Source organism: Nicotiana tabacum, chromosome 23 (assembly GCF_000715075.1).
Source record: "Nicotiana tabacum cultivar K326 chromosome 23, ASM71507v2, whole genome shotgun sequence".
In the NCBI taxonomy this organism is placed as follows: domain Eukaryota; kingdom Viridiplantae; phylum Streptophyta; class Magnoliopsida; order Solanales; family Solanaceae; genus Nicotiana; species Nicotiana tabacum.
In genome coordinates, this window is record NC_134102.1 from 142,767,517 (window position 1) to 142,782,800 (window position 15,284).

Here is a 15,284-nt window from a genome sequence, read left to right on the forward strand (position 1 = left end):
AACTTGCGTACATATTAATCAATTTTACGGGGTAATTATTATTTTCCATCAATAGAGGTATCGACCTATCGATAATTTTGTCCTTTAAGGTTTTGGACAAATAAGAAAAGATCACCTAATTTTTTTTTTTACACTGCTGGAGTTTGAACTTGAAACATCATAGTTCTTTTAACTTCTTTTATTTTCTTTCTTCCTAATTATAACTAGTCGTAAGTCTATTATATATGGAATTATTCAAGTTATAGTCAAATATACTCAATAAAAAAAGTAATGTTGTATTCCCTACTAAAAGTTTCTTCATTCCTAACGTGAATGTGAGAATTTGATTAAAGTTCTCCATCCCAGACATCTCTTAATAGTTCAATTTTTTATAATATACCTTGGTAATTAACTTTGTTGTTTTGAGACTTTGAGCTACAAATTAAGAGCCTTAATGCAAAAACTGCAACAATATTATATATACTAGTACCTTTTTTTGGCTTGTGAAAGGATTTGTTTTTTAAAATCACTCAAGTTTTCATCTAGTGACAATATTTTACTTGTTTCACTTCTCCTTTGTTCTTTTTTTCCAGCTAAATAAATCCAATGCGTAATAGAAACTCTGAATCTAAAAAGTTCTTAAAAACCCATCTAAACCTTTTGTTCCTTCAAACTAGTAATGGGGCCAGTTGAAAGAAGTAACGATGCAATTTACAGACATGATTATCACACGGATCTAAGAGTTAAACGATATAAGGTGTAAATTTAAAGATAACTCATATGCTTAAGAATATAATATAAAAAGAGACCAATTTGACTTAATGCCAGGCTCCTCTCGAGTCAGAAAAGATAACTTCACCATCACATATAAATATTATTTCTGAAAAGACACATATTCTTCCACAACTAATTTAAAAAACTACTACTACTGTACATATAGTCAATAGGTTAAAGAAAAAGAACATACTTCAATTATGAATTGTTATGGTGGAGTAATAATTACTCCTTATTTTTATTAGAGTTTCGAACTCGAGTCGCCTTTAATAATAAATTTCTCTACCTTAAGTGGGCTGACATAACTAGATTTTTCGGATTCAAACCTTAGATACCGTTTAAAGTGATATTTGTTGCAATTTCGAATTAATCAAGTTAAATATCAAAATCCTAGAGAGAAACATAAAAATATATTATTCATTCTCTTTCTTCCCACAAACATAAAGCACATACAACAGCCACCAAACGTCTCAAACATTCCTTTTTCTTCTTTTAAAACCACTTGTTCATAAAGCTGCTTATTTTCCTTTTCAGAAAGAAAAAAAAACTCCATTTCTCCTTTGCTTCTTCCTCCTTCTTCATCCATGGATACTGTTCAATGGCCTCAGGTATAATTAAACTAAGAGAATTCTTAAAGAGATCCTTCAGCTTAGTCTTTTCTTTGTTTCCCTTGATCTCATTAATTCTTGTTTTTCTATATTTTTTGGATTAGAGTTTTTGTAGATAAAAATCTTGATTTACTTTTGAGAAAAGATGATAGTTCCCCACTTTCTAGTCTCTATTTCTTTTGTTTCTACACTTCTTCTTTTTTGTTATACATATATGTGATTATGAAAAGGTTGAGAAAGTGAAAAAGATTAAACTACAGTTAAAGTTTTAAAGTAAAAGCACCTGACTTTTTTCCTTTCCCTTTCTAATTACTCATCTGAAAATCTTTGTGGTGCTTACTAGCTAGCTGATGGCCGTCTTGCACTTCTCGTCATGAAATTCAGGATCTAAAATTTAAATTTTATATAGTCCGTTTTTAAATTCTTACCACTGAATTACTATACTTTTGAAATTATATATAGATTGATCAGAATCTAATAGTTGTTGAAATTTGAGTATTTTTCACATATATATTTATTTAAAAATATTGTTCATTGTTTTCCTCTTATTTTTTTGTAGGAGATAATGGTGAAGCCAATGGAAGAGATAATACAAAACACAAATGGCTCATCAAAACCTAATTCATGTGTAGAAAGAAAAGTTAGGCCACAAAAAGACCAAGCTTTGAACTGTCCAAGGTGTAATTCAACAAACACAAAGTTTTGTTACTACAATAACTATAGTCTTTCTCAGCCAAGGTATTTTTGCAAGACTTGTAGAAGATATTGGACTGCTGGTGGATCTCTTAGAAATATTCCTGTTGGTGGTGGTTCAAGAAAAAACAAGAAATCTTCCTCTAATTCTTCCTCCTATTCAAATCATGTTAATAATCCTTTGAAAAAACTTCCTGATTTGATTAATCCACCATCTCATAATCATGATCAAAACCCTAGTAAGATCCATATTGAAGGGAGCCAAGATCTTAACTTGGGTTTTTCATCCGATTTCAAGACTATCACTGAGCTAATTCAGGTACTTTCACTTCATACAGTTTCTCGTTTAATTCTTTCGAATTCATTGGATTCTTTTATGCGTTGTTACTACAACAACAATTCAGTAAAATTTTACAATTGAGGTATGGGAAGGTAGAGTATACGCATATCTTATCCCTGCCAAAGGGGAAGAAGGCTGTTTTCGAAACACCTGCTACTCAAGAAGACGAAAATAAATAATAGATTAGTGACAACAACAAAAGCTAGAATCTTTTATGCGTTGTTATTTGTTTTAAAAGATGTCTTTTCGAAATAATTAATCGGGTCAAAATTAATGTTATGTTATGAATGTTTTGAGGAATCAAAAAGTCACTTGTATTTATGTATGTGTAAATGTGCATGTTAAGTGACGATTGTTGTCTAAACTATATGTTCTAACGTTACTAGCTACTCGACTTCTCAAAATTACGATAATTCGTTCAGAAATACATTTTTGATTTTGATTTTTTTTTTTATATCAGTAGTGTCCGAGCTGCTTTACTGATTTTGACTCCTGCTCCTTCAAAATCAACAGGTACCAAATTATGATGCAAGCAACAAGGACAACAACAGTCCAAGTATTTCACCTTTGCCTCCTCCTCCATCTTCTTCTTCTTCTGCGTCTTCCTCATCTCAGCTTTCAGCTTTGGAATTAATTAATGGGATTACATCAAGAGGGATGAATAATAATTCATTTATGTCAATGGCCAATATTTCTGATCCAAATTCAGTTTATAATAACTCATCTGGATTTTCTTTGCCATCTCTAAATTTCTCATTGGATCATGGACTTGGAAATGCAGCCTATGGAAATAATCTCCAAGAGACAAATACAAGTGGAAGGTTTTTATTTCCTTTTGTAGGTTTAAAACAAATTTCAACCACAAATACTACAAATGATGGTGGTAATGAGAATAATAGAGATCATCATCAGCCTGCTGAAGAATCTACTAATGGATTTTGGAATGGAATGTTAGGAGGAGGAGGTTGGTAATATATATATATATATATATATATATATATATATATATATATATATATATATATATATATATATATATATATCAAGGGTTTTTCTTCTATTTTCTTTATGGGATTTCTCCTTTTTCTTTTAGAAAGAAAAAAAAAAGATTTTCTATCACATTTGGGGGTTAAGAAAACAGCGAGAATTGAACATGCACCTATTTTGTGATTTTTCTTTAAGTGGTTATTGGTGGGGTGGCCTTGTTTGGATTTAAGTTCTTCAAAACTAACTCATAGGATATATAAAAGGAATTCTGATTTCTCCTAATTAATCTTTTCTAGTTTACTTTACTCTCTCATTTTTCATATAGTTGTCATTAATTTACTTTGGATTATAGTTGGTGGAAGTTATCTGAAAGAAAGGGAAGCCCAGATTTTTTGGAGGGCAAGAAGACCAGAATTTGTGATGCCTATAATTATTCTATTATCACAAAAAGGAAGGCAAAGAGATTCCACTAGTGTTGTTTCAATTAATGTCATTAGAAAAATAAATGTATTATAATGTATAATTTTCAAGTTTGTATTGAGCTTTGTGAGACTTGTTATTAATTAATTTATTTGAGCTACTTTATTCTGCAAAGTATAGTTTTGCAGCATAATTTCTGAACATAAACATGGCTTACTTCATGATTTACTACTCTCTTCCCAAAAAAGCTTTTAAGGTAGTCTGGTTCTGTTTCACTTCAAATGACTGTATATGACTTAAGCCATGAGCATCAGTAGCCAGGTTTGATAACATAAAGAAAATTGACACGAGGTATTCCGTGTTCACGCAAAGTTCGGAGAAGGGTTCTACCCCAAAAGGTGTGAGGTACACGGTATACCCTAATATAAGCATTAATAGTTGTTTTCTCAGTTCGAAACCCATGACCTGATTAATGCTTTGCAGTTGCTCTAAGACTTCCCTTCTAATTATTTGATAACATAGTGGTTTTGATTATTAATTAGAGTTATCTAATTTGAATCTAAATACGATTAATTTATATACACTAACATATATTTTTACGTTAGTTTAATATAATGGAATGTGACAAGTTGTTTATTATATTTGTACTTATATTAATAAATACTATAGTAATCTCATAGGCTTATTAAAAAGCTTGTATTTAGGAGGAGAAAAAAAAAAGGACTCTCATCCAAGATTGTTTCTCTTATTAATATATAAAAATGGTGAAAGAATGTGTATGCAACTCTCTTTTTTCTATTGTTGAATGTTGAACCAGGAAATTATCTCTACTTTGTAAAATTTTACTTATTCATATAGTATTTCTTATGGTTTATTTTTCTTCTTCTTTTTTGGATCTCATAAGGTGTATATATATATATATATATATATATATATATATATATATATATATATATATATATATATATATATATATTCCGGGATGCACAAAAATTGTTGCTACTAAATAAGTTTTTTTTCTTTTATTTGAGATTGTGATGTAATTATTATTATTATAATTTTAGAATTAAGGCGTAATTGTTGTTGCATAAGGGGTGGAACTAGCATACGCGCTACGAGTTTGATTGAATTAATACCTATGATCCAAATTATATATTTATTTTACAAAAATCTATTGAATATATATAAATTATTAATTTAGAATTCAATAATTTAAACCGTAAACGATAGTATCTAACCATAAGTTTGACTCTTGTTATTGTTCAGCATATATATAATGAAGAAAGGTGGCTAAGGAGCAGTTTCAATGGGATGATAATTGCGCATGTTTTTTAATTGTTAAAAAGTAAAAGGAAGTAGGAGAAAGATATGACAAACTCTAATTTTTTTGGTCATATGTGGGATCCACAAACATTCCCCTTTGACAAGCGTGCTAAGGAATAATCTCTCCCACTTTACTCCACATCTACACCCTCCATTTCTCTTTAATTTCTTAATAAAAACATCAATATCGAACTAACTCGGATCTACTAACTGCAAATTAAAAGTCTCACTCTATTTTTCATAGTTCTAATAATTTATCATTAAAGTTTATCATCAACTTATGACAATCTTTCTCCTTAATTCACTCTTAATACGGCTTACACTTCTGAAATTCACGGAAACATAAGACTTCAGTAGCTTTTGTCTAAACTATGTATATGTATTAAGAAATTCACTAAATATCTGTAAATATTTGAGTGTAAATACAGTTATTACTGTATATTAACTTGAGGTTGCTATATAAACTCATAAACTTCAAATCGTAAATCTGTTTTATTTAAATAATTTTTAAAGAATTATTAGTTGCAGTAAGTCACTTTCGGTGGAGAATCAGAGCCTGAATGGCTGAATCCTATTTCAAGGATTTAGTTTGGGACTTTGGAAGGGTCATTTTCTTCAGGCCATTTTAGGAGGTGTTCTCTTTAGGAAGTTGGAAAACCCCCAACAAAAGTTTGCACATTTATGAGTCTTTTTATCCCGTGATATTCGGGATTTCTCAACAGAAATCAACGATATATATGATCATATGAATAATTTTTAATTTATTTATTTATTGGATCGTATAATTTCCTTAGTAATATTATGTCTTACGTTTTTTCTTTACTTTTCATTTCAAGCAAAGAATGAGAGTTTCTGTTTTAGAATGAAACATCAGTAACATTTTGGTTTAATTTGTTTCCTTTTAGTTTTTCTCCTTTTTGCTTGAGTTTGAAAAATCAATTTCATGAATCACGATTACAAGTTTGGTTGATAGAATATAAGTTTACAAAAATACTAAGTTATCAATCGAAATCAAAAAGGGAAAAATAGAACCATAACAAATATATTTCGATATGATACTGGTATTACACTTTTAAAATAAAAAAGCGAAAATATCGAATCGAAATCTTTCAAAACCGTGTACAGAGGCATCTTAGTTTACTCAAGATGCTAATGCAAATCAAATATTATTTCTTTCTGTGTTATGTATTCAATTAAACCAAGCTCATTGATCTGCATTTATCCCGAAAATACGAACCTTGTGCATATTTGGAAATTTGGCAACAACCAGTATAAAAACTGCGACAGTGTTGAAGAACAACATTGGGTGTTGATAATCGGTTGTATGAGAGGCTATCAAGTACCTGTGAATAGAAACCAAGTATGAGAACAACTACTGCAAAGGCATCATACAGTACAGAGGATAAGATGGACAAAAGACCCAAAAAAAAAAAAAAAAAAAGGCAGCTAGGTGCACTACGCTCCTGCTATGCGCGGGTCCGGGGAAAGGCCGGACCACAAAGGGCCTATCGTACGCAACCTTAATTTGCATTTCTGCAAGAGGTTGTTTCCACGGTTCGAACCCGTTACCTCCTGGTCACATGTAGGTAACTTTTTACTTCCAAGGCTCCCTTCAAGATGGACAAAAGACAACCACAAATAAAATTAGTTAGAAAAAAGAATCTTTTCTCCAAAGGGAAAAGGAAAAAAGAGGATCATTGTGTAGTTGGTAGCACAGGCAAGACAAATGGCAAACAAATCAATGTCCTACCGCATCATTAATACAAAAGCTGCACTAGTTGTTGTTCTGGGTACAATAAATGAGAACACCACATTTTCCACTTGCTGATCATCAACCTTAGCTACCTTCAATGTTCCTCTTTAAAGTGATAGTGCATAAGCCCGGGCAGCTCGGTGCACTAAGCTACCACTATGCGCGGGGTTCGGAAAAGGACCGGACCACAAGGGTCTATTGTACTCGGCCTTATCCTGCATTTCTGCAAGAGGCTGTTTCCACGGCTCGAACCCGTGACCTCCTGGTCATATGGCAGCAACTTTACCAGTTACACCAAGGTTCCCCTTCACAATGCATAAGTGTATCATTAATACGACACAGTATTGTTCAATAAGCATCTGCCTTACAAAAATTAATGTTCCTGAATAATAAAGGAGGAAGGAGAGTCCAATATCTAGGAAACTACAATGCTTCATCACTAATCAGAAGAAAACTACGATGGATGAATAAGAAAAGAATGCTGCAAAATATCAATAAACATAATTCCAGAGAGGGAAGTAATAAGCATGGCCACAGCAACACCCCCCCCCCACACACACACACACACCCACCCACCCATCACTCCACTACCTCCAACTAAGTGCACATGCACCGTTTAACTTCCCCCCTCCTACTTCCTTTCCCATCAAATTTTGTGATTCTTTTTTATGAAATTAAAGGCAGAAAAAGAAACGTTATGCAGCAAAGCAAACTAGGATGTGTGCATAGGCCCATAGCATAAATAAAAGACTCTGACTATGGTATCAAGATGCTAGTGCTGATTCATCATTTTACTCCTATGCGCAAAAAAGTGGGGGTTGGGGTTGGGGGTTTCTTTTTCCATTTTTCTTTTGATGAGTGTGCATTTGGTTGATCGCTCTTTCATCATTTTCTCTGCTATTTTCTAAGTTTAAAATTGAACTCTGTCAACAAGAATTGTTTTGCATATAAATCAACTGCCTTAAGAAAGCTTGCTACACTTACAAAGATTAAATACCAAAAAGGAACATATTTCCTGGTGCGACTCCCAAAATAAATAGGTTACAATGCAAACACAAGTTTCAGGAGCCAGCTCAGCTGTAGCTGACTCCAAAAGTGAGTTTTCATAAGCTCTATGTCATTGAGAACTTGAGAGCTTCCTAAACAACAAAACATATTGTTAAACGAAGGATGCATAATGCTTTTCTTGTGAATAAATGGTATTTTTATCCTTGAAATACTGAAAAATCAGTGCCCCAGGGCTTAGTTCAAGTGACAAAGGTTGAGGGACTTATAACTTACGTCACAGGTTCGAGCCTTGCGTCATGCGAACTAAGCCTGGTATTTAAGTGGAGAAGGGTAGAGGGACGGGTCCATTATCCCCGAGTTTCGAAGGCTGCAGTTCATCCTAAGGATTGGTCCCAAACAGATTTCTCGGTCACCCAAAAGAAATATTGAAAAAGCAATAGCGCGTTTAAAATGTGGAAATTAATTTGTAATGCTTTCAAAAGAATTTATTATTCTGCACTTTTTGTTTTAGATCATTCAATAACTAAATCTTATGAGGAGAACCACATTCCAGACAACTCGATGACTCCAGAGATAAAGAGCAAAGATTGAGACTTGACGCCACAAGACTATGAGTTTCCTCCTTCAATTCCACAATTTAGGTAATTTTTCCAGGCCCAAAGGTAAGGTTTATTAGTTTCTATAAACTTTGAGTAATAACCTTTAGGATAGCTACCTCCAACAGTTGTAAAACAAATTATAGATGATTCTTTTCCCATCAAGATTCACAGTCAATTTTTTTCGAGGAAAAGTTCACAGTGAATTTATTTTTTTTCCCCTTTTTGGGGCGTAGGTCCACTGAACGCTAACTTTAATCAAATGAAAATTCAGCATATTGCTTTCAGGGGAAAACGTTGTTTCTTTTCCCATGAAGCATTTGGGTTCTCAGCAAATTCATAAATGTTAATTGTTATAAGCACTAATTAAAAACTCAACAGTTCTATATCCACCTTAGGGAGAATTCCATTAGTGGCTCAATAAGCTGTGAATGCTCAATAATTGCTAATGGAACCTGTCACAGTCGTACAACCATGGCATGTCCAGATACCTTCTGCTTCAGAAATTAAATGCTAACAGCCTAACACTTTCTAAAAGTGTCAGATTTTGGTTTACCATGTAATATGTAGGTCTTGAAGCTAAATGGGACCAACTTCCCACTAAACTAATACAATTGGGGTATATATCAATCAGCAATGTATCAACCTCAAACTAGCCGGGTCAGCTAATGAAATCCTCAACGCCCGTTCTGGTCTATTAAGGTCAATTTCATTTGACTACTAAATAAGTTGTCTTGTACCACAAATTAGCGGTTTTCCAGAAATAGAGATCTCAAAATGTTACACTTACCCCTAAACGGGCATATAAATCTATAACCAAAATAAAGACACTTCTAACAAACATCAGGCCTAATTTAAGTGTAAAAACAAGTAAACCTTAATTTCTAACTAATTAGTATCGGCCATACAGAACCTTTGATTCCATTCTTAGCTAAACTTTCATTGATTCTGAGAGATATTCAGCAACTTGAAACATTCATCTCGCTCATATGTAAGCTAACACTCACTTCCATGTAATATTGCCGGTGCCACAATCCCACAACCATTTTCCAAAACATGGTCTTCACCTTGGTAGGTAGACCTATCGTAAATCACTCCACCTTTTGAGTGATCATATTCTAATTTCTACGTGTTAATTCTTCCTTTGTCATGCCATTCTCTAGGAGACATTGATGCCAATTTTTCCACTCTAAGAGTCCCAAAAATGCGACTATGAGATTTAATCAGAGGCATTATCCTCTTTTTTGAAATGGTAACATGGTGACTCGAACCCACAACGTAAGGTTGGAGGTGGAAGGTACTTCCCACTTGAGCAACACTCTCTTGTCCAACACATAATCCACTTATTTGAGGTAGTATCTTCAACACCGAATCCTCCATAAAAATTTATAGCATTAGATTCGATAAATTTGCTCGTGTTGCAATGATGCTTTGTTGGAGAAGCTATTAAGAATAAGTGGTTAAAACATGCTTCCAGTACAGCCTGTTATGTAGGGACTATATCATATATTGTTTGATAAGGAATTCCCAAAAACTAGCTTAAAAATAGAGTAATCAAGCTCAAAATAATTAACACTTGGGCTGATATGATTGATCATGGAAGTTACGCATGAACATAATGCTAATGACAAAGACTTGTGCATAATCCATGTTACTTTCATTCAACCGCTACATGATCACCAATTCCATAAGCTTGGATGCTTAATTGGTCTAACAACTACACTCTATGTCCTGACTTCTTGTCCCGTTTATTGATAACTTTCAAATAGTAATAGTGTCATATAAAATGAAACATAGCAAGTTTTAGTTAACCAGAGCCTAAGAATACTACGCCCTCCAATATATGTACTAATACAATGATTAGAAGCACTGTTGCAAAATGCATGTGCAACTTAGAAGCTTATTCAAGTCAGTTGGAGAGCTCATATACATGTCAACTATACTTGCAAGCACGATATCTTTCATAGCATTAGAAGTCTATATAGCAAAAAACATGATGATATTGACTACTTACAGCACCACAGGGACAACTGTTAGAAACTTCCTGTTGCGAGTAAGCTGCTTCCCATTATCTATCTGCTCCCACCAAGTCAATCCATTGTAGATACCTTGGTCATCAGAAAATGGTGTTCCCTTCTTCCAGTGAAAACATTGATATGTGACCTGAAGATAAACAGACAAGGCGAAGTCGTTAGTAAAGCAACAAAAGATTTGGAGTATGTACAAATTCTATTCCCTTCTTCCAGTGGAAAATAGTGACAAATGACGTGAAATAAGTAGAGAAGGCTGTCTTCCAAAAAGAGAGATAAAATCGAGGGTAGGTATATTACAAGGTTTCCACCCATGCTACAACACCAGGGAAAAAAACATACACACAGAGACACAGAGAGACAAGAGTGGGTTGCTCTAGTGGTGAGCACCCTCCACTTCCAACCAAGAGGTTGTGAGTTCGAGTCACCCCAAGAGCGAGGTGGGGAGTTCTTGGAGGGAGGGAGCCGAGGGTCTATCGGAAACAGCCTCTCTACCCCAGTGTAGGGGTAAGGTCTGCGTACACACTACCCTTCCCAAACCCCACTAGTGGACTTATACTGGGTTGTTGTTGTTGTTGTTGTACACAGAGAGACACAAATTGGGACCAAAGAGAAGGTAAAGATCATCAAGTAAACTTTGGCACGCTTAGGAATTATGCATACGCACATTATTCACAGCATATAACATAGGTAAACAATGTTTCTTATTTGCTACTAAACACATGGGCAGGCAAGCATAGCAAGAATAAGGCAAAAGACGCCAAAAGGATAATAGAGATATTAAGCTTTCAAAGTAGCAATCTTAATAATCCCCAAATTCCAAATGTACTTGTTACTCCGCATACTGGTGACTAAATAGAGAATTGCAAGGTACGTCAATCATGCATCATAATTGTCATGAAAATGGTCTTAGACCTAACTCAACTCAAAAAACTAGTTTAAGTGGTGAAAATTCTCGAAACCATATAAATAGACTATAAAATGTACCCTCAACCAATGTGGGAATTTAACACACACACACACACACCCCTACTCCTACCCTCCTCTCCCGGCACAACTAGGACTAGATATCTAGAGCATGAATAACATAACACGAGAGCTCAACAATGATAACTCTAGCTCTGATACCATGTCATGAAGAACGAACCTTGGGCTAAATCAACCGTAAAGATAGTTCAAGTGGTGAGAGTTCTTCAACATTATAATAGATTAAAGTCCATAGAGCCATAGACTCCGTACTCTAAACTAATATAAGACTATAGTAGTAATGTCTAGTAAAATTGATCAAGACGCAAAAACCAAGTATACAAGACACTAAAAAGCTAAAACTTTTATTACAATTTGCATGTCCATCTATCTAAGAATCAAATATATCAATTGTGCGTGCCATCAATCACAAAATAGTAGGAGTCGGCTGTATCCTTTTCTACTCTATCTAAGAATCAAGACGGATAAATTAAATTCCAATTCACCCCTCAAGCTACTTCTCAAAATCTCTGATTTCAAGTTGACATAAACAAGTAATAAATGACTCAAGCTTAGACCTAACTCAGATCAATTACAAATTCCAAGACAAATCCCCAAATGGTGCAGTACCATAAACCCAGAAAACACTAAGACAAACGAGACTTGGAATCCAAAAAAAATATCCAGAAAGGCAGAAACATAGACATCAATAAGTCAATCATTCAACTATGCATTTATTTGTGCGGACCCATTTCAAAAGAACATAGTTGTGAATATAATTCATCATGATTGGACTACTTTAAAGCAAACTATCAACCTACCACAACCATAGGCGCAGAGCTAGCTCAAAGAAAGTTGTTCAATTGAATTCCCTTCGCCAGAAAATTATACTGTGTAGATAAGATAAAACTAGTATTTTTGATCATATATAAGCTGTTGAATCCCCTTGACATTAGAAAAAAATTCTAGTAAAGTGGCAGCGAGGCTTCAAAAGTTGCTTTAGATCACAAGTGCAAAAATCAGGTGTAACATTTGATATTTTCGAATCCCATTGTATAAAATTCTAGCTCCTCCACTTACCACAACCCTCCTCCTTTATTGAGAAGGTGAATACAAAAACAACAACTACTACTACTACTACTACTACTAAGCCTTAATTCTAAATTAAACGAGAATACGAAAAAGTTAAATAAAATAAGAAGGTAGAGAAAGAGGCGTACGAGAAAATGAGAGAGATGAACGATGGTCCAAGCCATGCCAGGAGAGCAACCAAAGACGGAGAGAACAACGAGCCATGAGAAGAATAGAATTAGGATGTAAGTTGTCCATACACCTGGATACGTAAACCACTCAGTGTTCCGATTCAGATCCGTCGGCGGCACCGCCGTCACATACAAATTCGCCATCCACAATTTCCAATTCAACTAAACGAGATCCGATAATCCTTTTCTGAATTGAGTTTTTGTATATACAAATTAGGAAGATGAATATGAAGCTTCCGATTATTGAATGAAGATGAAAATGGGAATTAATTGTTATTGGAAATAGTTTAAGATATTTGATCAAAACGTTGTTGATATGAAACGGCGACTCTATTAGCCGGTGAGTTTGATGGGTAGGACCACTGAGGTTCCCTCATTTCTGCTGCTTTTTTAACTACTCCTATTTCATTTACTACTTTTTGTTCTCTTTTGACAGGTGTTAAATAATTAATCGTAAAAGGCCAAAAATGCACTTGAACTATTTAAAATAGCTCAAAAATGTCTTCCGTTTATTTTTTTCGGAATAAGTGTTTATTTTGTATTTTAATAAATAATTCCGAAATAAATAATTTTTCCAAAAATTTATTCTAAAATGAGGGCATTTTTGAGCTATTTCAAATAGTTCAAGGGCATTTTTGGCCCTTTTCTGAATAATCAAATATTGAAATACAATAGGAAAAAGGGCCAAATATACCCCCTCTACTTTGATATATTGTTCACATCTACCCTCCGTTATACTATCAGGACATATCTACCTTTACCATTAACAAAACGTTTTAAAAATACCACATCTAACGGAATCCACCACATTAATAAAATAACCATTTTAAGAACCCACAATCCGTTAAACCCATCATATAAAAATACATAACCTAGTTTCTGAGACGTCTTAACACATTTTATTCATTTAGAGAGAGATCGAGAATAGCGGTGGAAGTATGATTAGTAAGAATTTATATTTTTGGTTCTTAGTTGTTCATGGTGGCGTTAGGATGTCATGTTATCACTTTTGGTTGTATTTTTTGTGGTTATAATACGGCATCCCTATATCTAATGCAATGCACACTTGATAGTTAGTTTGTATGCGAGTAGCAACCGATATATACTATATCAATATTTGTGTTTAGTTAATGCATGAAGTTAGTGTACTTAGGTTGTTAAGTTGCTTTCCAACTTGTTGGTGTACTTTCTTTCATTCTTGATGATTTTTGTAGACTCCAGCTTGATATTAAATTGAATCTCTTCTAATTATTTTCTAATATTTGTTCCTTATAAGTTCAGTTGTTACTAAGAATTATGAGTATCTCATCTCATAGCTTGAAATCTAACTTTGATTCTTAAGGCGTGATTTGGCAATAATTACTCGTTGCTCAAATGCTTATAGCAGAATAAGGAAATATGGTGCGTGAATACTCATCAACAAAGGCCCATTGTTGGAGGAAGAAATACTTCGGTATCTACCTTAAGACTTCATAATTGTCAACCTAATAAGATGCTATAAACATTCACGTCATGGTAAAAAAAAATCATGATAAATACTCGGCACAATTATGCATGGTGAGAAATAACAAAGAAAAAGGCTAGAAGAAAGAAAAAATTGAAAAGGTAGAATATAATAAACATACAATAAGGATATTAAAAGAATCGCGACTCAGTATATAAATGAATATATGATTGTCGGTATTTTTATGTCTTTCACGTCTTAAGTTCAACAAATGACTACGATGGAGATGACTAATTTGTAAGGAAGAAGTGCAGTAAATAAAAAAGATTTAACGGGTTATTAATGGGTTTTAAAAGAATAGGTATTTTTTTAATTTGGTGGCTTTCCGTTAGGTGGAGGGTATTTTTAAAAAGTTTGGCTAACGGTAAGGGCAGATGTGACCCGATAGTATAATGAAAAACAGATATGAACAATATACTAAAATAGAGGGGATATATTTGGCCCTTTTCCCTACAATAGAACTATATTTGAAATAATATCTGGTGATTATTTATTATAAAAGGTTATGTTTAAATATGTGGTTAAGAGATATGTATGTTTACTTCCATTCTTAACTGATAAAATTAAATTATGTAATTTAACATAAGCATTATAAGATTCTTTCTCTCAAAAAATCACACACAAAGATCTCCTTCCATATTTTTAAGTGTGATTAGCAACATTAGTTGCAAGACGGAAAAGAAATTTTATGAATAAGGTAGCAAACAAGGTGATGAAATACAAAAAAAAAATATATACAAGATTTCAAAAATCTAAGCAAAAAGGGACTTTTTCAATGGGTATGGTTGAGATTCATTGAAAACATATAGATGAATCAATATACAAAATTTGAGGAAGATTGGAGGTGATTTGGACCGATTTGGTATCAAAATTGGTAGTTAAAATCGAGTTCAAAAAATTCTCCAGCGACACATGTATCACCCATGTATCACACGCAGATATACATGTGATACATATATGATACATATGTGATATACAGTGTGATACACCTATCATTTTTTTAATGTTCATCTTCTACTTCAAATTTTCAATTCAAACCAC

General features: G+C 33.5%; 2 protein-coding genes across 2 annotated transcripts; one reads left to right on the forward strand and one right to left on the reverse strand.

Moving 5' to 3' along the window:
• The first annotated feature begins 1,141 nt into the window (after window positions 1-1,141).
• Window positions 1,142-4,029, forward strand: LOC107806131 (dof zinc finger protein DOF4.6-like). The gene is made up of 3 exons (XM_016630241.2): window positions 1,142-1,361; window positions 1,921-2,373; window positions 2,908-4,029. Exons 1-3 carry the CDS (start codon window positions 1,338-1,340, stop codon window positions 3,364-3,366), a joined length of 936 nt encoding a protein of 311 aa, XP_016485727.2. The 5' UTR covers window positions 1,142-1,337; the 3' UTR covers window positions 3,367-4,029.
• A 2,115-nt stretch (window positions 4,030-6,144) lies between these two features.
• LOC107761410 (uncharacterized) lies at window positions 6,145-13,130 on the reverse strand. The gene is made up of 3 exons (XM_016579637.2): window positions 12,698-13,130; window positions 10,496-10,644; window positions 6,145-6,467 (listed from the first exon to the last, which is right to left on the reverse strand). Exons 1-3 carry the CDS (start codon window positions 12,881-12,883, stop codon window positions 6,329-6,331), a joined length of 474 nt encoding a protein of 157 aa, XP_016435123.1. The 5' UTR covers window positions 12,884-13,130; the 3' UTR covers window positions 6,145-6,328.
• Window positions 13,131-15,284: the final 2,154 nt, after the last annotated feature.

Excerpts from the sequence above, each read along its gene's own strand:
- LOC107806131 (XM_016630241.2), top strand. The coding sequence starts at position 1,338 with ATGGATACTGTTCAATGGCCTCAG. Across the intron at positions 1,362-1,920 it reads ATACTGTTCAATGGCCTCAG|GAGATAATGGTGAAGCCAAT; the intron begins GTATAATTAAAC and ends ATTTTTTTGTAG. Across the intron at positions 2,374-2,907 it reads CTATCACTGAGCTAATTCAG|GTACCAAATTATGATGCAAG; the intron begins GTACTTTCACTT and ends CAAAATCAACAG.
- LOC107761410 (XM_016579637.2), bottom strand. The coding sequence starts at position 12,883 with ATGGCGAATTTGTATGTGACGGCGGTGCCGCCGACGGATCTGAATCGG. Across the intron at positions 10,645-12,697 it reads TTCATCTCTCTCATTTTCTC|GTCACATATCAATGTTTTCA; the intron begins GTACGCCTCTTT and ends GTTTATCTTCAG. Across the intron at positions 6,468-10,495 it reads ACAGTTGTCCCTGTGGTGCT|GTACTTGATAGCCTCTCATA; the intron begins GTAAGTAGTCAA and ends TTCTATTCACAG.